Genomic DNA, 26,137 nt, shown 5'->3' with positions numbered 1-26,137 from the left:
TGCAATGTTCTGCTAGAAGTTTGAAGATGTTGGATATTGAGGCCATTAGAATGGTATTGGGTTGGGAGTTTCTCACCATGGAAAATAGGAACTGTGTCAACACGCACATTACGTCCCATTCCTTGATGTCAGTATTGGATTTCGGGGAGACTAAGGGTCAAGTGTAATCTGCTAATGTGTTAGATATTTAAAGAAAAAAAAATCCTTTGGATGACATAGATGTGGCAGTGATCACTGAACCGAGAGGATCAAATGTTGTGTTCGGATGACAGTCCAAAACTATTCCCGCCGATTGGTCAAAAACCTATTCATTTTGAATTTAGATGTTTGTGGCGTAGACAAACCATGGATAGGATTTTCTCTGCAAAATGGTGGGTATGTAGGTGGAAGCTAACACATAGTGGATGTTGAGCTTTCTCAAAGAGGTGTACTCAGGTGCATTCTATGATAAAGGCAGAGGTTTTGTGCTCAGGTTTTTAGCTACCTCTTGTCTTTTTCAGGTCTGGCTCTTTTGGTGAAGACTTTTCCTCGACAAAGTACTAGGGCTTGCACAGTCTGGTTTGTAAGTATTTTCATAACAATTGTCTACCTGTGTTTTTAAGAAAAACTGACTCTAAATTTAGAAGAACATGACAGCCAACTAGCAAGAAAAATTGTGGAAATCTGTCCATGCTACATGATTATCGTTTAACTGATATCCTAATATAATTAGTCATTTTGTCTCTGCAAATAGATCAAATGTTGAAAATGTCTATTTTTTTAACATCAAATTTACCGAACATTTTGTACTTTCAAGAAATCTGATGCAGTTAAAATTTAGATAGTGCACTTACCCAATGAACACACAAACTAAATGCCATTGTCTTTGCACGGGTTCGAGTGCTACTCAACTCTGGTATAATAAGACCAGTTATTGGACCAGCACCAATAGCAAATGTGAAGACATACCTACACCAAGAGCTCACACATATTTAGTAGTCGATACCAATTGCAATGTTTGAAGGTATTGCAAATTAGCGCACACTAAAAATTATTATGGCATCTACTTAAAAGTCTACAAACATCATCACATTGATTAAAACTAGATATCAACAATCGACTATGGACCACAGAAATTAAATACACCACGATAAACAAAAAAGATGAATAAGGTCAGAGATATGCTAAACTCATTCTGTCCTCAATTTCCAATCTTCACTCAGACAGTGCTTCACAAATTATGACTTGTTCAATCTTTGAATTGCTACTGAAAAATTAATACCACCATTGAGGATAATTGTCTTTAAAGTTCATTAAACTTTCAACAAGTTCCTGAAATTTTCAAGAGAAACTTTTACAACCTTCAGAGAGCACTGTAACTCAAATTTCAGCCTAGAAGAGACTAATTAGAGTACAAATGAGATTATGGTCATCTATTTTATTCGATAAAAACTAAAAGCATAAATCTAAGTCAGCATCTCTGCCTAAAACTATTGTCTATTTGTTAATTAAATTCCAATAGCATATATACTTTCTAAATTTGCTCAAGAATATAACAAGGATATCAGTTTTACTAAATACATAGCCCAAAACAATGATCTAATGACTGTATCAGATCTCAACAATGTGTTAAGAATTTAACCTTGATAATCCTCAGGTCGACTGGTACAGATCGTACCTTACTCTTCTCTCTATATATACTCAGGATTGGCATTTATAATAATTTATATATCCTTTGTATGAGCCGGCGATTTGGAAATAAATGCTCAGTTTGTAATCGACTAATCATTAGTTAAGACTAACACACACGTATCTCTTAGTCGCCGATTTAGGATAATTATATATTTGTTATGTGCCAAGAGTTATGTCCCTTAAGGGACATACCCTCTTAGGGGATATATAGACGGATTATGACTACAGTTTGGAGACACACAGAAAACATAAAGTCTGATCTCCTAGCAGTCATATTCCCACGGATTCTTAAGAAGAATTATTTCATCCAAGTTTGTGATTACTAGTTAGATCTGTAGTTGTCATTTATATCTGAACATAGAATTCAAATAAGGTTCATTCTAAACTCAAATAAGTTCTGATCCTGAAGTCAGATTGTTATCTCTAGTTGCAGAACTGTACATGGTATCAGAGCCTCGTTATCAGATCTAAGGCTCTGCAAATTTTTAGTGATCAGACCTTTTGCATTCAGTAATTGTCTTTCATTTCCGATGGTGTATTCTATCAGACCTGAAGACAGATTCGATGGAAAGGAACATTTTGAAGCATGGAAATTCAGAATCTTGATGATTCTCGAAGAAAATAATGTTAGACAGTTTGTTGATGGAGCATCCAAACAGCCACTTGTTGAACCCCACATATCTATATGGATCAATGGAAACAGGAAAGCCATTCAAATCATATTGGATGGAGTTAAAAATGACATAGTACCTATGCTTACAAAACACTAGACTGCCTACGATATGATGAATGCATTACGAAATGCATTTGAAATAAACAATGCAACGAGGGTACTTGCACTAAAGAGACAACTAAATCACATCCAAATAAAGAAAGGAGAATCAATAAACTCTTATTTTTTAAGAGTCGCTAGTATTAGAGATGAATTGTCCAGCATAGGAACCATCATAAATGATACCGAATTAACACTCATGGCCATAGATGGACTGCTAGAATCATAAGGAATAAGTGCTAGAGATCAGCTTCCCGATTTTAACAGGCTTAAGAATGATTGTCTTCAGGAAGAATCGAGAAAACTAAAGAAAGGAGGAAAATCTAAAGTGGAAGATGAAGAACTTCACGTTCTTAATACCAATTCTTATAAAGGCAAGAAAAAGCATTTCAAGAAAAATAAAAGAAATCAGAAGAATGGAAAACCCAAGAAAGATCTATCAAAAATAAAATGCTTCAAGTGTGAAAAATTTGGACACTATAGATCTAATTGTCCAGAAAACTCCAAGCAACAAGCAAATTGCACAAATGTTATCGGAAAAGAAGAAACCTATGATCTAGAGAATCATGTATTGTATTCCTCCTTATCAAATGAAATCTCAAATAAGGCATGGGTGATAGATAGTGGATCATCCAGGCATATAACAGGATACAAGGAAACTCTAGATTTCTTGACCGTGAAAGTTAATGGTGAAGTTACTATTGGTGACAACTCAGGACATTCAGTTAAAGGAATTGGTAGTTGTACTTTGAAGCTAAAGACAGGAAATACTCTTCTTCTCAAAAATGTACTATATGTACCAGGGATAAAAAGGAACCTAATATCAACTACAGCCTTAGAAGATGATGGACACAATGTTGCATTCGTGGATGGCAACGTATTAACTTGGGCTAAGAATTCTTCCATCAAGAAAGCTAAAGTAATTGGTCAAAGAAAGGGATATTTGTATGAACTAAATATAGAACCCATTCAAGCCCTTGTTCACAAAGCAGAGGATTCAAACGAAATATGGCACAGAAGATTAGGGCACCTAAACTTTAAAACCCTATCTACTATGGAAAAGATGGTTACCGGACTACCAAAATTAAACCAAAATCACCCCAGTATTTGCAAAGGGTGTGCCCTAGGCAAAAGTACTAGAAGTCCTTTTCATGATAGTACTAAAAAAACAAATAATGTACTAGAATTAATTCATTCAGATTTATGTGGACCCATGTCCGTTCCCTCCCTCGGAGGATTCTGGTATTATGTCTTGTTCATAGATGACTTCTCTAGGAAAACTTGGATTTACTTTTTAAAGTGCAAAGAATCAGAAGAAATATTACGAAGATTTAAGGAATTCAAAGCATTAACTGAAAATTTTTCAGGACATAAAATTAAAGCCCTTAGAACAGATAATGGAGGAGAATATACCTCAAATTTGTTTAAAACCTTTTGTAAAGAATCAGGGATCAAGAGGGAGTCTATTGTTCCTTATAACCCTGAACAAAACGGGGTAGCTGAAAGGAAAAATAGGACAATTATAGAAGCTGCTAGGGCTATGATTTTTGATCAAAATCTAGAATACTATCTTTGGGCAGAAGCGTCTTGTACTGATGTATACATCCAAAACAAAAGCCCTCACTCCTATCTTAAAGATAAGACCCCTGAAGAAGCATTTACTAAAATAAAACCTAATATAAGTCATCTAAGAATCTTTGGATGTCCTATTTACATTCATGTGCCAAAAGAAAAGAGAACCAAATTAGAACCATCTGGACGGAAGGGTATCTTTGTAGGGTATAGCGAAACTTCTAAAGCATATAGAATTTTCATACCTGGACAGAAAACTATTGAACTTAGCAGAGATGTAATCTTTGAGGAAGATCTTGCATTTAAAAGAGCAATAAATTCTCATGAACCCTCTCCTTTATCAAATTCTGAAAGAATAAGTGAATCTGATTCTCAAAGGGAGAACTTAGAAGAGGTCGAAGATGAAATAAACCTTGAAGAAACTTCAAAGAAGAGGCCACTTTGGGCCATAAAAACAGTTGAAGCAGCTCAACATTTTTCTGCCCCTTCAGGATCTATTAGAGAAAGTAAAAGACCTAAAAGATTCTCGGGTTATACTGCAAATATGATTGATTTATCCAAAATAGAGCCAACCAATCCTTCTGATGCTATTAAACATAGATGTGAGTATCGCCGATTAATCGGCGATACGAGATAAAATCGCGATTTTTTGGGGCCGGCGATTTAGTCGCCCCAAAAATCGCGATTTTTTTTTGCAGATTTTTTCCAAAAAATCGCAGATTAATCGCCTAAAAAATCGCCTAAAAATCACCCGCGCCCGGCAGTCACATAAAGTGACGAAAAAACATGTTTTTTTCATTATGTTTTTACATTGCTTAGGGTGTTTTGGAGAGGAGAGGATAGAGAAGGAGTTCTTGGCAAGAAATAGGCAGAATCAAGTGCATTTGGAGGCCTTTTGATTCGATTTCTTCGTTACTAGGTAAGTGATTTGAATCTTTGTTTTTTGTTTTTGCAAGAGATTGTATTTTTTTTTCTTGCATGTAAATGGATAAAAATACATTCCTAATTAGTTAGGAATGCATTTGATGAATGTAAGCAAGATTAAATGCATTCATTTGCATTTTTTTCCATTCTAGATCGAATTTATGCTAAAAATTTGCCCTTTTAAAAAAAATTTGAAACCTTAGCAGCTAGTTTGTTTGAATGTTATTTGGATTTCAATTTATTGGTGTTGTTATTGGAATGTTGCTTGAATTCTTTGTTTAACTGTTAACTTTGATCTTGTTATAATTTATTTATAGTTTTTTTTAAAAATTTGTATGTGTAGGCAGCCCGCAGCAGTTTTAAATGGCAGACAAATGGCCATTGACTCCATGCCCCTCAGGCTACATTGGCACCAGGCCAAAGAATGCGAGAGATCAAGCATGGAAATATGCCTATGAAGCACCCGATGAACCAACCAAAGTGATTTGCATTCGATGTGAAAAAGTAATATCCAGGGGCATTTACCGGTTCAAATATCACATCGCAGGGATCTCAAAACATGATACGAATCCTTGTGAGAATACAACAAAAGAAATAAAAAGGTTTGCAAATGCCTTGCTCGCAGCTGGAGAGCAAAAAAAATTGCAAAGAGAGCGGAATAAATTGCATGTCAGGGCAGCCATAGCAGAGACCCAGGGCAGTTTCGTTGATGTTCAGGAGGAGGAGGCAGCCATTGAGAGCATGGCTGGCTCTTATCGTGGGCCACGTGTCCGCAAACAAGGTGTTTTTTCTTTCACGAGTTCCACTCCCACTCCCACTCCTACACCTCCTAGCACTTCCACACCATCAGGATCAGTAGGTGCTTCTGGGATAGGGAGCTATTTTGTGTCGAGGCACACACCTGGTGCACAACCTTCATTAGAGGCCACTAGATGGAATAAGGAGGTCCATGACCAATTGGACAATGCACTAGCAGATTTCTGGGTTTTCAACAACCTTCCTATTAGTGTTGTTGACAGTCCCTATTGGGAGGCTTTGGCCACAGGGTTGACAGTTGCAGGAAAGGGGTACAAGTCCCCTTCTCGTTTTGTGTTGGGTGGCAGGTAAGCGAATAATTTTATTACACTCGATTTCCTTTTAATTTTTAACATTTTACTTAGTTCTAAATTTTAATTAATTTATCTAGAAATTAGAATGTTGATTACTAAAGTCTAAATCAATTTTAAATTACTAAGAATCTAAGACATAACTAAGTTTTGTTTTTGTAGGCTTATTGGAAATGCTGTTGAGAGGGCCAAAGCATTTGTTGAGGAACAGAAACAAGAATGGACAAAATTTGGTTGCACCATTCTTTCTGACGGGTGGACGGATGGGAAGAGCAGGACCATAATTAATTTTTTGGCCTACTGTAATGATAATGTGGTGTTCCTGAAATCAATCGATGCCTCCAACAAGGTAAAAAATGCTCAGACATTAGCATTGATGTTGGAGAACATGGTCTTAGAGATTGGCATTGAAAATGTGGTGCAAATCATCACAGACAATGCTGCTGCATATGTATCAGCAGGTAAACCGTAATTTTATGTTGCATGTGCATTGTGAATTTCACAACAAGAATTTTTAATAGTTTGATATATTTGAAAAGTTGGAAACTAATTAGTATTTGCTTTTACAATTGGCAGGAAAACTCCTACAGCAGAGGCACCCCACTCTCTCTTGGACCCCATGTGCAGCACATGTCCTTGACCTTCTTTTGGAGGACATGGGCAAACTTGAGTGGGTCACTCTAATTGTGGAGGATGCAAGGCGGGTGACAAAATACATATACAATCACCCATGGGTCCTTAGCCTGATGAGAGAGCACACTGATGGCAAAGAAATTGTCAGGCCTGCCGTCACAAGGTTTGCAAGGATTTTTTTGACATTGCAAAGCATTCTCGATAATTTGGCTTCTTTGAAGCAAATGTTTGTTTCCAAAAAATGGCTTGCTTCCACATTTTCAAAGAAGAGTGAAGGAGAGAATGTTGTGCGGATTGTGTTTGATAAATATTTTGAAGATAAGGCTGATGAAATAGTAAAGGTAACTACAAAACTTTAAGTTTTAGTTTACACTTTACAACTTTATAACATACTAAGTTTGTAACTCAAGTAAATAATAATTTTGTAACTTGTCAACTAATTTCAAATTTATACTGCAGGTGTCTGAGCCTTTAGTTGGAGTTTTGCGTTTGGTTGATGGAGACCAAACGCCAATGGGTGAACTATATGAGGCCATGGACAAGGCCAAAGAATCTGTCAAAAATTACTACAAGGGGGAAAGCATCAAATATGAACCCATTTGGCAGATCATTGATAGAAGGTGGAATAATCAGCTTCACCAACCCATTCATGCAGCAGGATATTTCCTCAACCCACGTTTTAGGTATACTATAAGCTCATTCTTACTCAAATTTAAGTTAACGAAGACTTGAGTTCATTTTGCTTTCGTAGGGTGTTGGGTGTGTACTAAAATTGGAAGACTTATTTGTTTTTGGTTTTTGGTTTTAGGGCTGATGGTACATATGCAGATCCTGATGGAGAGGTCATCAGAGGCCTAAGTGAGTGCGTCGAAAAGATGGTAACCAACGAGGAAACAAGAGATAAAATCATCGCTGAGCAGGAGATCTTCACTTCAGCGAGAGACAAGGTGTTCTCCACTTCTCTTTGCAAGAGAGCAAGGCTTACACAAACCCCAGGTAATACATTTGCAAACTTCTGAATCTCAAATGCTAAATTAATATTTATGTTTCATTTTTTGTTGTCTATTAGTATTTTCTAACTTGTACAATTTTTGTGATGCAGTGGCTTGGTGGACCACTTGGGGTGCAAGCAGTCCAAATCTTGCAAAATTTGCTCTCAGAATCCTATCACAGCCTTGTAGCGCATCACATTGTGAGCGCAACTGGAGTTTGTTTGAGGCCATCCACACAAAAAAGAGAAACAGGTTGTCCCAAAAGAGGATGAATGACATGGTCTATGTGCAATATAATCTTAAATTGCGCATGAAAAAGGCGCAACAAGATCCTCCTGGGCCAATCGATTTGGATGAGATAGATCCTTATTATGATTGGACGGCACAGGAGCAGGCTCCCTTATTTACACAGGAGGACATCTCCAATTTGGAGAGGGAGGCCGCGGAGGAGGCTGCGGAGGAAGAAGGGGGTGGAACTGGATATGACATCGATTTGGATGACATCGAGGAGGGCGATGATGAGGATGATGACATTGAGCTTACTGCAGAGGACCTTGACATCTTACGCGCAGCGAATGTGGAGATACCGACATCTAGTTCTATAGCTACACCATCTCCTGCATTGGCACAGACACAGACACGGGCACAAACCCTGCGGGGTTCTAGTTCTAGAGCTTTACCCTCTCCTGCACTCGCTAGTAAAGTGACTGGGAAGAGGAAGATGTAGTCCTGTATTTGACATTTGTACTTATTTGTAGTCATGTTGATGTGCTTATTTGAACTCTTTACATTTGACACTTTATTTATGACAATACTTCTCATGTGTTGTGAACTTGTTAGTTGTTAGTAATTTACAACTTGTCACTACTTACTTGTTAGTAATTTACCGATTAATAACTCTTTTTGCATTGATATATATCTAAACATGATTGTTTCTTATGTATTGTTAGTAATTAAGTCATTAGATGCAAAAAAACATTGAATTCTGTAAAAAAATCCCATTTTTTTATTAAAATTTAGTGGTTTTTTAGTTCCTGATTTTTTCCCCGATTTTTTCCCGATTTTTCCCGATTAAACTTTTTCAGGCCTAGGCGATTAATCTCCTCAGGCGATTTTTACATCAATGCTATTAAACATCCAGCCTGGAAAGAAGCTATGACTGAAGAATATCAATCAATTATGAAAAATGATGTTTGGGAAATAGTTCCTAGGCCAAAAGGAAATTCTATTGTGTCTTCAAAATGGATATTCAAAATAAAGCATGCTGCTGATGGAAGTATTGAGAAATATAAAGCCAAATTTGTAGCCAAAGGTTTTTCTCAAAAGGAAGGTATTGATTTCAAAGAAACTTTTGCTCCTGTTGCCAGATACACTACTGTTAGAGCTGTCTTAGCAATTGTCGCATCTAAGGGATGGAAGGTACATCAGATGGATGTAAAGACAACATTTCTCAATGGAAAGATTTCAAAAGAAGTCTATATAGAGCAACCAGAAGGTTTTGAAACTCATGATCCAAAGGTTTTTGTTTGCAGACTTAAGAAAGCTCTTTATGGGCTTAAACAGGCTCCAAGGGCCTGGTATGAAAGGATTGATATATATCTCACTAGCTTAGGATTCTCTAAGAATGAGGCTGATCCGAACTTGTACTATAAAAGAGATAAAGATGGTATGGTAATCTTGATATTGTATGTTGATGATTTATTGATTACAAGTGATGATAATCTTATAGATCAATGCAAGAAAGATCTTATCAGAGAATTCGAGATGAAAGACTTGGGTCTTCTTCATTACTTTCTACGATTGGAAGTGCGACAGAATGCAGATAGTATCATTCTGAACCAAAAGAAGTACACTTCAGATATCTTGAAGAAATTCGGAATGTTGAACTGTAAGTCCATGTCTTCTCCAATGGAGACCAATTTGCATAAACTTAAAGAAGCAGCTGCAGAATCACCTCCAATAGATTCTACTCTCTACAGGGAGATAATTGGGTCTCTGATGTATCTAGTTAATACAAGGCCTGATATTTGCTATGCAGTTCATGCATTAAGTCAGTTTATGTGTGAACCTAAAGAAATTCACCTAGTTGCTGTTAAACACATTATGAGATACCTTCAAGGTACTATTAACTTTGGACTGAAATATGAGAAAGTTGCTTTAGATTTGCATGGATTCACCGATTCAGATTGGGGTGGAAGTATTAAAGATAGGAAAAGCACTTCAGGATGCTGTTTTAGTTTAGGATCAGCGATGATTTCATGGATATGCAGAAAGCAATCCTCAGTAGCTCAGAGCTCCACAGAAGCTGAATACATTGCAGCAGCAATGGCTTCTCGAGAAGCAGTATGGCTAAGGAAGTTACTTGTGGGATTATTTAGGCAAGCCATGAATCCTACGATCATTCATTGTGATAATCAAAGTTCCATCAAGCTCTCTGTAAATCCAGTTTTCCATGATAGATCCAAGCATATTGAAATTCCTTACCATTATGTTAGAGATATGGTAGACAGGAATGCTGTTAAATTGGAATACATTTGTACTACAGATCAAACTGCAGATATACTCACCAAACCTCTATCTAGAGTAAAGATAGAACATTTCAGAAAGAGACTTGGTATGGTTGAGTTGTAATTCATTTGTACTCTTTAGTTATTAATAAAGTTAACATTTATTTGTCAGGCTATTGACAGTTATGGGCTCCACCATGTGTAATCATTATTTAGAGGTGACGATCTCTGAAATAATGAATACTTGTGTAAAGGCATTATGAGAGGTGACGATCTCTTAGATAATGCCCTAACAGTATATTTTACTGTAAGATCCAAGTGAATTTTTGATTGTCTTGTGATATTGACATTACTATGTTCATGGGTCACAAATTGGATAAAGAAAGAATTCTAGAAATTCTTTGGGTATATCATGTATTCTGGTAGATCTTAAATTCAGGGTCTAGTTGTGATTTAGAAATATCAGTTTCTATGAGTCACAACATGTGTCTTATCACTAGTAGCAGTGATTTGTCATATCACAGGCTTAGTAATATGACTTTGTATCATATGTTCAATGATACTACATACTAAGAAGAGAAAGACAAATATAGAGTATATATTCTTGCTTAACAATTGTACTGATGTTGCTAGATATATCTCTCTGTAGGATTATAAGGTTAAGAGGGAGTGTTAAGAATTTAACCTTGATAATCCTCAGGTCGACTGGTACAGATCGTACCTTACTCTTCTCTCTATATATACTCAGGATTGGCATTTATAATAATTTATATATCCTTTGTATGAGCCGGCGATTTGGAAATAAATGCTCAGTTTGTTATCGACTAATCATTAGTTAAGACTAACACACACGTATCTCTTAGTCGCCGATCTAGGATAATTATATATTTGTTATGTGCCAAGAGTTATGTCCCTTAAGGGACATACCCTCTTAGGGGATATATAGACGGATTATGACTACAGTTTGGAGACACACAGAAAACATAAAGTCTGATCTCCTAGCAGTCATATTCCCACGGATTCTTAAGAAGAATTATTTCATCCAAGTTTGTGATTACTAGTTAGATCTGTAGTTGTCATTTATATCTGAACATAGAATTCAAATAAGGTTCATTCTAAACTCAAATAAGTTCTGATCCTGAAGTCAGATTGTTATCTCTAGTTGCAGAACTGTACACAATGAACATTTTTTAAGCACAGATATAAAAAAGGTCTATATGTCAACTACAACCAAAATGCCTGTTAAACATTATAATACCCTGCTTTATTCAAAATTTGTAAATAACCACAGAATTTAGTTGCAAATTTCTTATTTCATATATTCATCTAGGTATATACCATAAGCATAGAAAATTTATGTGTGTGTGAGAGAGAAAGAGAGAGAGAGATTGGAAAACACAAAATACACACACACACACACATGTGAGTGTCTATATATAATGTGTGCGCGCGTGCATGTGCATGTGTGTGTGTGTGTGTGTGTGTGTGTGTGTGTGAGAGAGAGAGAGAGAGAGAGAGAGAGAGAAAGCATTTACATTTTAGATCATAATTCAGGACTACTTACATGAGAGTTCCAAAAATTGAAAGAAAACGACTTGTCAGTTCATTAACTGGTACACCAAATGGAATAATTAGCAGGAACATAGAACTTGCCTGCACCAAAAGAATAAACAAATAATATTAAATGTGTAAAAACCCTCTTTGTAATGTTGTTGTGTCAATATGCCATATACACGTCTCCTAACAGAATGGTAACCCGTAAAAGTATCAACAACAGGGACACGGCATTCAAATTGCTATAACAGGACATATAGATGCCAATAAACTGAAAAGAAACTTAAAGTATTACTTTATGATATCTTATATTCCTTCCTGTGGCATACAACTACAACAGATAAAACCATGTCTGGTGCTATGTCATTGACGGCCCCAAACATTTTCAATACAGTTCATATCACACTATACCATACACTGAAAAGCATCTAAAGAAGAAATCTTATACATTAAAATAAAAAATTTGATAGCACCCTGCTGATTGCAGACAGAAAAATGCACAAGAAAATAGTCTGACACAGTTGGATGCAAGTTAGTTTTGTTGTTTCAGTTTTTCCGCAGTTAAAATTAAAAAGGATGAGTAGGGGGAGCAGCAGAGGGAAGCAAGTAGTAAAAGTAACAGATACAAGCAACTAAGATTGTTGCTATGAGTGAGATATTCTTCAATTTTAAAGTAAAAATTGCAAAACCTCTAAACTGTGCACTATTGTTACAGAATTATTGCTATGAATGAAGCAAAGAGAGTGAAGCACTTTAAAATAGAAGTCGGACTCAAAATTGGGAAGTCAGTTATCAGATTTAGCTATGCTTGAACCAAACTCACAAACAAAAATTATTAATGACTTGCTCAACAAAAAAAATCATAAAAAATTGTGATATTTGATCACCCATTTAAAAAGGAGGAATTATTTAGGCTCCAAAAGAACTTAATTGTAGAGCTATCCATATATAAAGAAACTCAGGCTAACATATGTAGAAAATATCAAATTGTGATTCAGTAACACAAAAATATGCATTGTTTGTATTGAATGTTCAAATTACATAAAGCACTGTATTAAACTTAATTCCATAGATAAGAACATTAATGGTACAGAAATGTGAAAGTTCAAACGAAAAATAAAGAACTCAGTATGTACAAGATGGGCCGTTGTAACATCCCCTACTAGGGATTGTCTGTTTAACATGCATCACTATACATTATTATGCAATATTATGCCTTAAAAATTAAACGAGATTTAATTTGTTCATAATGCAAACCATAATTGCTATATTTAAAACTAATCTTTACTTCTTTCCTAATCGTAATGGAGGATTGTGAATTACTGTCATAGGACACTGAAACCATCTCCACAATTATGCCCACAGGTTTCATAAACTCCTGGCATTACCACTACCAGGGAATCATCTGACTTAGAATAGAATTACTCACCCCTCCCTATAAACCTACCCATCCAAAAGCATTACTGAAAGATCTAACGTTTAGTCTCCATAGTCTTTTATTGTAATTTGAATGTGTGTGTTTGTATACAATAATATATACTTACAATCAGAATTATATATACACACATCTTAAATTTACTATTAATATACACCCTATGATTAATTTACTATTAATATAGATCCCATGATTAATTTACTATTAATATACATCCCATGATTATAACCAAGTATATAGTGTACAACTTTGATCCTTTGATTTGATCAATAACCATTACATTTATCAATCTGAGTCTTCTACAGAGTAACAAATATATATCTTATTTTCTGTAATCTTCTCTATGTTATATAAGCTTCTATCCAATCTAGTATAGAATAAATTTTTCATGCATTCCCTGTCCCTCTTTAAATGAAACTATCTCCTCCTATATACTCATAATATCAAATGGTTGCACCTTTTCATAACACAACCCACATTGGTTTACATTAAGGATACCAATGAGTTTATTTATAAAATTGATGCCTTTCATTAACTAACCTTTGTTATCAATTGTGGTTACTATCAATACTTAATACTACTACTCGTTGTTAGCATAATGCTTGGCATTAGCTATTATTGTTGCCTATCCCCTTCAGCTTTGTACCTATGTATCTTTATATCATGCATAATGCACCACAGTCTCAACTCATTATTATTTACAAGACATCCTAGACAATATCTGTTAGCATGAATGCTGATGATATCACTATGGGGGAGCATTGCAGAACATTGATATGATATATTCATGACTGTGTTTGTCATTGATGAAAACATAGTAGTAAGTTTGTGAAGACTGACAGAGCAGCAGATTGTGATCTTTGCATTAAGAACAATACATTACTCATCTATTGATGCGTAGTGTCCAAAGTATACTACAGTATGTGTTTGTTACAAGGGTAACTGTGCGGAACCTGAATTGACAGTATACAGAAGATATTATGGATCTACAGAGAAACGTATGGAAACAAAGTATTAGGAAACCAGTTCCTATTGTGTGATTGCTACAGTTCATCACAAATGTAATGAAAGGTTGTGCAGTTAACTGTAGACAATATATTGACCGGTGATGACGTCAGAGAGTGTGCATGTATGGAAGTCGCACGAGTAAAAGTCTGCTTATGACTGTGAGCCGACAATATTAATTAAATGTGTATTCGTTTAATTAACATGTTATAATTAAGTGGGAAGCCGACTCAAGGATTTATTATTGGGCATGGTATAAAGGAAAGATGTTTTCTGTGTTTAAGCTATAGAGAGCATATGAGACTGGCGAACTATTGAGCAAGCAGAGCACTAAAGAAGTAGAGTGATTTACCTATGTGTGTAAGTGACCTTAAGGGTTATTATTATTGAGAACTAAGTTCCAGATCTGATTATGGTTTGAAGGAGAAGAAGTCCAACGTATTGGAGAAAGGAAGAAGTAGAAGCTTGTTTCACATCTATTATTCTGAAAGGAATAGTACCGAGGTCAATTGGACAGTGGGTTCATTGATTTGATCCTGAAGTTGATTGAACAGTGGGTTCCGCTGTCTTCCACAACTCCTAACAGGGTTGAAATCTCCTAACATGGATTCAAAGTCTCCTAACAGGGACTCATTGTACTAAATGTTGTAATAGACTCCTAACAGGGTCCATCCTCTAACAAGGAATATTTATATTAGTACATCATCTTGTGGGCATCATTTCCACCAAGGTTTTCCCTCTGATCAAGGGTTTCCCTACTCAACATTTCTGGTGTAATTGTTTATGTGCATCTTTGTATGGTTGTTGTTTACTTTGGTTGAATGGTTAAGTTTGTTTAAAGAGGATAAATGTTTTTAACTATTGGATAACTAATTCATTCCCCCCCTCCTCTCAGTTATCTTGGTGGACTATTGTTTCTAACAATTGGTATCAAAGCGTCAGGTCCTTGAAGAAAAAGTTTAACAGCTTTGGGAGATCCATGGCGAACATGTTCAGAAAGGAAAGTCTGCGATTTGATGCCACCAATTACGACAGCTGGAAGAATAAGATGAAGACTCATCTTTTGTGCGCAAGTCCAGGATATTGGCTTGTAACCAAGGTATCTAAGGATATTGCAAAAGAAGACAATCTTGAAAACTGTACCGAAGAGCAAAGAGAAGTATTTATGTTCAACATAAGGGAAAGAGAAGTAATATTGTTAGCCCTACCTGAAAGTGAGTATTGTCAAGTAAAACTACTCAAAACATCTCATGAAATTTGGAAAACTTTAGAAGCTAATTATGAGGGTGATACACATACAAAAAGAGTAAGATTACAAAATTTGCATTGTGCATTTCAAGATGTTAGAATGATGGAAGATGAATCTGTAAGAAGCTATATTGGCAGAATATCTGAGATTGTTGCAGGGATTAGATCTCGTGGTGGAACCAAATCAGATAATGAAGTAATATGGAAGATCTTGAAAAGTCTAACACCACCTTTCAAGACAATAACACAGATGATTCAGCTAATGATACCCTATACTAATAATTTCACCAAAGAAACATTGCTTGGTAAAAGCTGCAGAATTTGATCTAAAACAATCTGGAGAATTAGCAAAAGTTGAGACAACATTTAGTGCATTAAATGTTAAACCTGGTCTAGCAAAGAACACAAAAGTGCAAGGAGACATTGCTAGCAGCAGCATGACTGTTGAGGAAAAGATCAAAGGAGTAACTCTTCTTGTGGAAAGAGAAAAAGATGGTAAGAATATCTTTAAGTGTTGGACATGTAATGAATATGGTCATTATGCATCTAAGTGTCCTAAAAGAGAAAAGAAGTATTAGGAAAGATTTAGACCTAGAAGACCTAGAAATTGCTTATATGCTAATGAAGAAGAAGAAGAAGAAGAATCTGATCAAAGCATAAGTGAAGATGAATTGGGTTTCGTAGCTATAAAAGAGGATGATCTTGACAAAGAGATTAGAGAAGAAAGTGCATTGATCTCACAAGTTGAAAGGAAAGATTGGATCATTGATAGTGGTTGTTCACATCACATGACTAGTGATATGAGCAAATTTGTAAAATTCAGAAGTCATGATGGAGGGATTGTCAGTAGGGAATAATGCAGCCTATCACATTACACGAATTGGTCTATCACACTTGATGGTAAAACAAATACTGATGATGTTTAATTTATTGATGGACTGAAACCTAACTTGTTAAGTGTTAGACAGCTTATGGACACATGTATCATTAAGGACAAGGAAAATTGTTTGGTATTGGCACAAGAGCCAGAGGTAATGTATTTCAATTGAACACCACAAAAATAACATGTTTAGTAGCTAAAAATGACAATAGTTGGTTATGGCATAGAAGATTTTGTCACATAAATTTTTTTAACATTGTGAAAGTCAGTAATACACATGTGAGAGATTTACCTAAGATCACTAAGCCTACTGACATTATTTGTAAGGAATGTATCTTGGCTAAGCAGAAGAAAGTTTCATTTCCTAGCAAGAAGTTTCGTACTATAGAGAAGCTAGAATTGGTCCATACAGATTTAAGTGGTCCTTCAAGAACAAGAGGATTCTATGGAGAAAGGTATTTTATGATCTTTGTTGATGATTTTACCAGAATGATGTGGGTAGCTTTTCTTAACGAAAAATCAGAAGCATTTGAAAAATTCAAGATACTCAAGAATAGAGTAGAGAATGAATTTGGAGTTAAAATCAAGAGCTTAAGATCTGATAGAGGAGGAGAATTCACTTCCAGAGAATTCAATATCTACTGTGAAGAGCATGGAACTAGGAGACAGCTATCTTCACCTTATTCACCTTAGCAGAATGGGATTGTTGAAAGAATAAACAGATCAATTGAGAAAGCATCAAGAGCTATGTTATTTGAGAATAATATACCAAAAACATTTTGGAGAGAAGCAGTCAATACAGCAGTATACACTCTAAACAGAGTACAAATCTGAAAAGGTATGGAGAAAACACCTTATGAGTTATGGTTTGGATACTCACCATCAATCAAATATTTCAAAATATTTGGGAGCAAATGTTACATCAAAAGAGATGACGATATTGGTAAGTTTGATCCAAGGAGCGATGAAGGTGTGTTTGTTGGCTATCTATTAAAAAGTAAAGCTTATAGATGTTTCAACTATAGAACAAAAACTATAGTAGAGTGCGCAAATGTGAGAATAGATGAAAAGTTTGGCACCAAAGAAAAGATGATGGATTATAACTATGATGAAGATAATTTTTTGGGATGACCAACAGATTTAATGAATTATTTCTCAAGACTAACAATGACTTGCAGAATAATGTGCAAACTGAAGAAATAAGAGGAGAACAGAGCGTAGTACCTAAAATAAGAGTTGAAGCAGCAACTCCTACCCCAAATAAGAATATGATGAGAAATCATCTTGCTGATTAGATAATAGGAAGTAAAGAAAAAGGAGTAATGACCAGAAGCAGAATCAATGAAGATCTATGTCTAATATCTCAAGTTGAACCAAAGAGCACAGATGAAGCAATCAAGGATGATCATTGGATAAGAGCAATGGAGGAAGAACTCAAACAGATAATAAAGAATGACACATGAGAATTAGTTTTTCGACCTAAGAACAAGAGTGTGATTGGCATAAAGTGGGTATTCAGAAACAAAATGAATGAGCAAGGAGAAGTAATAAGAAACAAAGCAAGACTATTATGCAAAGGCTATTCTCAACAAGAAGAAATAGATTATGGGGAAACATATGCACCTATAGCAAGAATGGAAGAAGTTAGAATGTTCTTGGCATATGCAGCAAATAAAAACTTCAAGGTATATCATATGGATGTTAAGTCAGCATTCTTGAATGGAGAACTTGAAGAAGAAGTTTATATTGAGCAGACAGAAGGTTTTCCTTTGACAAAAGAGAAGGATATGGTTTGCAGATTAAAGAAATCCTTGTATGGATTAAAGCAAGCACCTAGAACCTGGTATGCAAGGTTAGATAAATACTTAGCAAAGCTTGGATTTGCTAAAGGAACAGTAGACAACAACTTGTACTTGAAAGAAATAGAAAATGTTTTGTTGATAATCATTGTATTTGTTGATGATATCATTTTTGGAGGAAACAATGAAGCCAGTAACAAATTCTCAGAAGATATGAAGAACGAATTTGAGATGAGTATGATAGGAGAAATGAAAATTTTCTTAGGATTGCAAATTGTTCAAAACAATGAAGTTATCTTTATTTCTCAGACTAAGTATTTGAAAGATTTAGTAAAAGATTTGGACTAGAAAATTGCAAACCTATTGGAACTCCTATGGTAACTAGTCACAAGTTATCTAGCAAGGATGAGACACCTATTGTTGAACAAAAGAAGTACAGATCTATGATTGGAGGATTGCAGTATCTAACTCATAGTAGACTAGATATAACTAATGCGGTTGTAATTGTGGCAAGATTTCAGGCTGATCCTAAGGAATATCACTACGCAGCAGCAAAAAGGATATTTAGATATCTAAAAGGGACATCTGATTATAGCATTTGGTATGACAAAGGTAATGATTTTACTCTTTGCACTTATACTGATGCTGATTGGGCAAGAGATATGGATGATAGAAAACACACCAATGGAGGGGCATTCTTTCTTGGTAGAAGACTAGTTTCTTGGCTCAACAAGAAACAAGATTGCACTTCACGGAGTACTGCAGAGGCAGAATATGTTGCAGTAGCAAACAATTGTAATCAAGTTATATGGATGAAGCAGATGATGAAGGATATTGGAATTACATTCAAAGAACCTGTTATCATTTACTATGATAACACAAATACAGTAAGCATGTCTAAGAATCTTGTTTTGCACTCTAAGGCTAAGCACATCTCTATAAAGTATCATGTGTTGAGAGAGAAAGTTGTAGAGAAAGAAATCAAACTAGAGTATGTTAATACTAAGGAACAGATTGTAGGCATTTTCACAAAGGCTTTACCAAAGGACACATTTGAGTACCTAAGAGGTATGCTTGGGGTTATGCTCTTGCCTATTTCAGAGTAGAAGATACAAAAGTGCATCAATCTAAGGTACATAGCACCATTGTTAGAACTGGACTAAATGCTGATGCTTCCTCAATGGCGGAGTATTTGTGATGAACAGAGTCAGCAAAGGACTCTTGGTAATTGGTAATTGGTATGCAACAATGTCTCTAAACACTTGAGTTGTTTATGGATTTATATAGAAAAGTTGTAAAGCAACAGACCGGCTTGAGGTCGTGCTGATAGATTATTGTATCTTTCAACAATTGAACTATTTGTGTATTACACCTTAACCTTTGCCATTGATGTCAATGGGGGAGAGAGTGACATGAAAAACATTCTATGTAGTATAATGGGGAAGAAATGAGAACATGATGTATGATGTTTGTTTCAGGAAAATGAAGCAAGATTTGATTGATCTGTATACTTGGTATTCTTGGAACTTAAATGTTTTTCATCTATGTTGCCACCAATGCCAAATGGGGAGATTGTTAGCATGAATGTTGATGATATCACTATAAGGGAGCATTACAAAACATTGATATGACGTATTCATGACTGTGTTTGTCATTGATGACAACATAGTAGTAAGTTTATGAAGACTGACAGAGCAGCAAACTGTGATCTTTGTATTAAGAACAATGCATTACTCATCTATTGATGTGCAGTGTCCAAAGTATACTACAGTATGTGTTTGTTACAAGGGTAAGTGCGCGGAACCTGAATTGACAATATACGGAAGATATTATTGATCTACAGAGAACCATATGGAAACAGAGTATTAGGAAAGTAGTTCCTATTGTGTGATTGTTGCAATTCATCACAAATGTAATGAAAGGTTGCACAATTAACTAGAGACAGTATATTGGTCGGTGATGACGTCAGAGAGTGCGCATGTACAGAAGTCACACAAGTAAAAGTTTTCTTATAACTCTGAGCCGACAATATTAATTAAATGTGTATTCGTTTAATTTATGTACTATAATTAAGTGGGAAACCGACTCAAGGATTTATTATTGGGCATGGTATAAAGGAAAGATGTTTTTTGTGTAAAAGATATAGAGAGCATATGAGACTTGCAAACTATTGAGCAAGCAGAGTGATTTACCTATGCATGTAAGTGACCTTAAGGGTTATTATTATTGAGAACTGCGTTCCAGATCTGATTGCATGGTCTGAAGGAGAAGTCTGACATACTAGACAAAGGAAGAAGTAGAAGCTTGTTTCACATTTATTATTCTAAAAGGGATAGTACCGAGGTCAATTTGATAGTGGGTTCATTGATCTGATTCTGAAGCTGTTTGAATAGTGGGTTCAGCGATCTTCCACAACTCCTAACAGGGTTGGCACAACTCCTAACAAGGTTGAAATCTCCTAATAAGGATACAAAATCCCCTAATAGGGACTCATTGTACTAAATGTTGTAATAGACTCCTAATAGGGTCCATCCTCTAACAAGGAATATTTATATTAGTACATCATCTTGTGGGCATCATTCCCACCGGGGTTTTCCCTTTGATCAAGGGTTTCCCTAGCCTACATATCTAGTGTAATTGTTTATGAGCATCTTTGTATGGTTGTTGTTTACTTTGCTTGAATGGTTAAGTTTGTTTAAAGAGGATAAATGTTTTTAACTGTTGGATAATTGATTCACCCCCCCTCTCAGTTATCTTGGTGGACTATTGTTTCTAACAATATCTTCCTTACAGATAACATTCTTGCCATCAGATTCTTGTATCGCTCATAGAATAAATGTATCCTTTGTAACTATGATTAGTCAAACCATCTTCCTATATGCTTGATACAGTTATCATTATACCCATGGCTAGTAACCGATAGAATTTGTGTTGATCATTTACCAAGTGCGTACTCCTGCAGTTATGTTGCTTTATTGTTGTCTTCATCCTATGTAAGGAGTCAATCCACAATATTGTGACCTTCAATACCTCCTCTAAGTTATTGTCATAACTTACCTGGGTATTGTCATTTGTGTCAATATTACTACTTATTCCATCATTTTCTATTCATCTTTTTCAGTCTTAGGTATCTCCTTTTATTCTGTTGATGAATCTGTCCTTTTGTATGAAATTGAGTTCAGTCTCTTAAAATATACAATTGAAAATATGAAATATATGTAAGAATATATGAAGACACGAAGCATACATATTAATGCATGAAGAAAAAAAGCTTACATGAAGTATAAACATAAACGAATAAAGATGCAGATCTTACATAAAGCTAGTTTCCTTCGTATTAACTAGAAAACAAAGAATGATAAAAGTGTCTTAACCGGGTCAGGTGGGTGGTCCCCACTATTATAAGCGTAGTTGTTCCGTGAATAAGAAGTGATGGCATGCGCACATTAATGAAAACCATTTTCTGTGTCATTTCATACTTTCTATAACTCATCTCACATTCTTTAGTACCTGGAGTTGCACCTTTTTTCATTTCATATGGCACCTTTTCATATCTTAAGTTGCAGCCTTCTTCTATACCTTATGTTGCTCTTTTTCATATATCTTGTCACAACGCCTTTCATTTCCTTGGTCACACTTCCAAATCTGAAGTCACACCCTTTCACATTCTGTTTGCACTTTTTTGTGTCTTAACTCAATATAGGACTTTGTTGTTTTGATCAAGTAAACCAAAAATAGTTTGGTAATGGACTTTAATCATCAACAAAATTATAACCACAAGTTGCAAGAATGATGCTTTGATCACAACTTGTTATAAATCAAAGGTCCATTGCATGAACTCACAGAAGGACTCAATATATAATGTATCACAAAAAAAGAGCAAATTATATGAAAATAGTGAAGGAATCAATATAAAGTGCATTACAGAAAAGGGTAAAAGATGCCATCTACACCAACAGTGGATGGATTACAACTTATTATATAAGCTTACAAGAGGCTATAATATAAGTTGTACATATAATTATATAGGTGATAAGATTGCACATGGTGATAACTAGGTTCACTACAGTTAAAACAATAATTACACAGTTTCTTATATTAGTCAATTATTGGTATAATTTAATATACACAATATTCAGAAGCATGTTATAAACCTCAGAGTACTTGTATTTATACAGCATAATAGAAGAAAAACGAGATTTTCCAGTACACATTATTACAGAATTCCATTCCCATTAACCATATTCTTCAATATTTCAGCTGATACCAATTCATCCTATACAGGGCTGGTTTCCGCATCCAAAGCAGACGGATGCACGGTACTTCCAGAAGCCTGTGGCTGGCTTCCGGCCAGCTTCCACAGGGCTTCCAAAAGTATCAAGCAGCACCTGCAGTCCCAGCGGCCAATAACATAAAGAAAAACCAAAAACAACTTAAGTTCTCCATTATACAGATCAAGGCAACATATATATACTATGGTAGAAATGTTGTATTAAGTTGAATCACTGCCCGCACAAGCCATACCTTTCAACACTTCACCACATTGATATTCATTTACACTTCAAGCCCATATTAATTTCTTGGGCTGAAAACTCTAGACTAGGGATTTGTACAAGATATTTCCAAGATGATATAAAACCCAAAAAACATTGGTGCATTACAATGGAGGATTGTGTCCATGCAATAATAAAAAATGCAAGAACTAGTGGCAGGATTATCACAGAGAATGCCCAGAGACTGAGAGATTCAGTTACTGTGCAAGTAGTAAAATATCACAAGGAAAAACTTATCCCTGCATGAACATCAAAGTTTTGTTGGCATTGACAAAATTTTCAATAGTTAGAATTATAGAATTCACTAACACTTTTCTTAATCCTAGCAAGTAGTCAACTGTTACCATAATTAAATGTAGAGAATATCCTTACCATTCCTATATAACTTCCCATAAGAAGACTACGCCTCCCCTGCTTATCCATCAAGTATAGAGCAATAATGGCCCCTGTGCACAGATAAGACAACAAATGAGCAGGACTTCAGAAAGTTTATACTACCTAACAGTGGTATGAATTCTTAAACAGCATTATATACCTGCAAAATTGGCAATTCCAACTGCGATACTTGCAACTGTATTGTTACTAATGCCCACATCAGCAAATGTCAAGGATGAAAAGTAAAGAACACCATTGATACCAGCGAATTGTTGAAGACAAAAAAGGGTTCCACCTATAGCAGGAGCTGTAACAAAAACAAGCAATTATATTTAGAGCCAACCTTGATTTCCTTTGATAAAATGTTTATGAATAAATGGGATGATTTCCGAATTACTTTAGTAAATTGTGACATTTATGTAATCTGTTACTTTAAGAATTCATAGTTTACAAGTACTCGAATAGAAGATAATATGGCAAGAGGATTTTATCTGCGGAATTCCATGAACCCGGAGTGCCCTATTATAACACAATCACATAATAGGGGGTTTTGGCTATATGCAATCAACCAGAATTTGTTTCTTACTTTGCTTCTCTATACAGCTACCATGTCCCCTATTGATGCATTTAAGTCATTTTAGGAATTATCGGCCCACCACCTTATATTACATCCTAGAGGGTCCAATTCATGTTTGACTTGACTTTTTGACTAGAAACAATCAATTTGGGTCACCTTGGTCCACTATACCAGAGCATTTCGACCCCTCTTTACACATTTGAGTGTTGCATATCACAAATGCCCTTAATAATTCCCTATTAAATTGTAATAACCCTTGACCGGTTAAACATAAATTTCCACTACTGATCAATATTTTGCCTTTTTGTTAAACACTAGGCAAACATGCTTTGATAGTTCACATGTGTTGTTTCATAGTTTTTGCAAATTTTGGATTTTTCAGTATATATTTTTAGAACAAATATGTATATGAAAGGAAATACAAAGCAATGCCAAGAATTACTAATAAATTACAAAGGTTTGTATTCACCAATCATGAAAATCTTCAATATATTCTATTAGCACACCGATATAATTTGCATAGACAATAATTTATAAGTTGGCAAGAACCTGGAAATGCCAATGTAGTTCCACCACGATTTGCAAGCTGCTGTGACTAATGTGGCCTATCTCAAGATGCAATAGGCTGTCAAAACACAAGGTATTCACCTCCAAATGCAGTCAGCCTCCATATGATTTTACAGTCCTTGCAGATTAGATCACATGCCTCTAAAGGATATTGAGAGCCTCCGAAATGGTGTACACAAGCTTCAGCACACAATCACAGGTCAGATTTACCAACTGCAGGCCTGAAAGAATGCAACACACACCCTTTATTGGTGATTCAGGTGTAAAATTCTCCAACGTTGGGCCCCAGGCAACAACACACAGGCCCCCAACAGATTGACACAGGTCTGCAAATAATGTAGATAGCAGCTCCAGCTAGAATTATAAGATAGACCAACCAATTATCCCAACTCCAGCTCTCAATTGTCCACTTGTTCAACCTCTTGATAGCAGAACAATAATTCACTAACCAATGATGTCTTCCAGCCACAGTAAACAAAGAAATAGAAGACACTCCAGAATTTTCAGGAATGCAGATCTTAAATTCCTCAACCAATACTTTGCTTCTCAGCCACAGTCTGAAACAATAGAGAAGATACTCCTAAATCGGATTTGCAAATTAGATCAATACCACTTTACCTCAGCAGTGGCTTCATGCACAACTTCAATCTCTAGAAACCCCATATCAAACCCTTATACCTCATCAAGGGAAATGAAATCAGAGAACTCAAAAAACTCTAACCAAGACAAATAAAAGCAATAAGTTCAATTGCATGATTCATTTGCTTCATGAAGCCACCTTTTATAATCCACTTGGCTTCACCAACACACCATTAATTAGAACCTTCCATTAGATTCTTTTAATAAATAAATTTTCTAGCACATGGCTTCATGAAAACGCTTTTCACTTAAGAGGCTTCAACTTTTAAATATAACAATTCCTTGAACTTTTATATTTAATACTTGACTTGGGCTTATAACTAATTAAATAAATGGCCCCTTCCAACGATGACTCAACCCTCAACTTAAGTGACATTATAACTTTATAATAAGCCATCTAATGATTTAATAATAATTTGGCCACTAAAACTCCCAAAATACTTATCCTTTAAGTGTGTTGTCTGAAACAGGAGTCATACCTATTATTTCCCCCTATAACCAAATGTACTTTCCAAAAGTAGAAAGAGTCCCTCTCAATCATCACTTGACTTGCCATAAATAGAAGTTGCACAAAACTAAGCTCAAATGAATTCCAATCGAAGTCAAATGAAGACCAAATTGGTGTGAAGAACTCTATCCACAGTAATTAGTCTACGAGGATCACAATAATAGGCTAATACTCCAAACTTTGATGCTAGCAAAAATGGGGACATTACATTAATAGGAAAATATATCATTGCCTGTTGGACCACTAGGACTACTATCCTTAATGTTGCAGTTTATAATTGGTCTTTTCACCCTTTGCACCTGTTCCTTCTAGAGAGCATTTTCTCTTAAACTATTATTCTTCTTCAACAAAACAGTGTCCTACAATGCACAAGCTAGCAAAAGGAAGCAGCTTATATTTCCTTTACAAAACTAAAAGGATCAATGTAAATATGGAAAATGTTGTAGATATTTTGTACATTGTGTGCTGTACAGAATTTAATAGGTTCAGTAAATTGGTCAAACCTCTTGTATCAGGAATAATATCAGCTTTTTTGGGGTTGCATGCTTTAAGAATTCAGTTCACTTGCTATTCCATATAGTGGTGGTCAGAGCAGGCCATGCAGCTCTCCACATTCTTCCACCCAAATTCATCAATAGATGTATTTCCTTAAGCCCAACTTTTGACAAATGAAAGACAATTACGGAGAAAAGAAAGCAAAGCAGTGTAGATGGAATAAAGACCGATTTCTGACTGAAATTCACTCATTCTCGATCTTCCGAAGACAAATTTCCCTATCATCTTGCATGCTTAAACTCAATTAAAGCCACAACATCCCATT

General features: G+C 35.5%; 2 protein-coding genes across 2 annotated transcripts in view; one reads left to right on the top strand and one right to left on the bottom strand.

Annotated features, from left to right (window-relative positions):
- The window catches only part of LOC149558823 (Major facilitator superfamily protein), a 239,510-nt gene that overhangs the window by 3,509 nt on the left and 209,864 nt on the right, over positions 1–26,137 (bottom strand). Inside the window, exons 8-11 of the mRNA XM_089832862.1 lie at positions 23,187–23,333; positions 23,024–23,097; positions 11,742–11,830; positions 834–948 (exon numbers count right to left, since the gene is read on the bottom strand). Of these exons, the coding sequence (XP_089688988.1) occupies positions 834–948; positions 11,742–11,830; positions 23,024–23,097; positions 23,187–23,333 (425 nt within the window). The remainder of the gene's footprint in view (positions 1–833; positions 949–11,741; positions 11,831–23,023; positions 23,098–23,186; positions 23,334–26,137) is intronic.
- Positions 5,303–7,697, top strand: LOC149558824 (uncharacterized). The gene is made up of 6 exons (XM_089786129.1): positions 5,303–5,541; positions 5,614–6,042; positions 6,208–6,506; positions 6,622–6,719; positions 7,138–7,195; positions 7,507–7,697. Exons 1-6 carry the CDS (start codon positions 5,303–5,305, stop codon positions 7,695–7,697), a joined length of 1,314 nt encoding a protein of 437 aa, XP_089642255.1.

The sequence above is a fragment of the Cupressus sempervirens genome, chromosome 5 (assembly GCF_028749045.1).
Source record: "Cupressus sempervirens isolate cs-2001-9-10 chromosome 5, ASM2874904v1, whole genome shotgun sequence".
Lineage (NCBI taxonomy): Eukaryota > Viridiplantae > Streptophyta > Pinopsida > Cupressales > Cupressaceae > Cupressus > Cupressus sempervirens.
The sequence above is the reverse complement of the archived record's forward strand: the minus strand, read 5'-3'. Positions and strand labels throughout refer to the sequence as shown.

What these genes read in the sequence shown, in the direction of transcription:
- LOC149558824 (XM_089786129.1), top strand. Translation starts at nt 5,303, where the DNA reads ATGGCAGACAAATGGCCATTGACTCCATGCCCCTCAGGCTACATTGGC. An exon ending in ACAACAAAAGAAATAAAAAG is followed by an intron (nt 5,542 to 5,613) that starts GTTTGCAAATGC and finishes ATTGCATGTCAG; the next exon opens with GGCAGCCATAGCAGAGACCC. An exon ending in ACATGGGCAAACTTGAGTGG is followed by an intron (nt 6,720 to 7,137) that starts GTCACTCTAATT and finishes TTTATACTGCAG; the next exon opens with GTGTCTGAGCCTTTAGTTGG.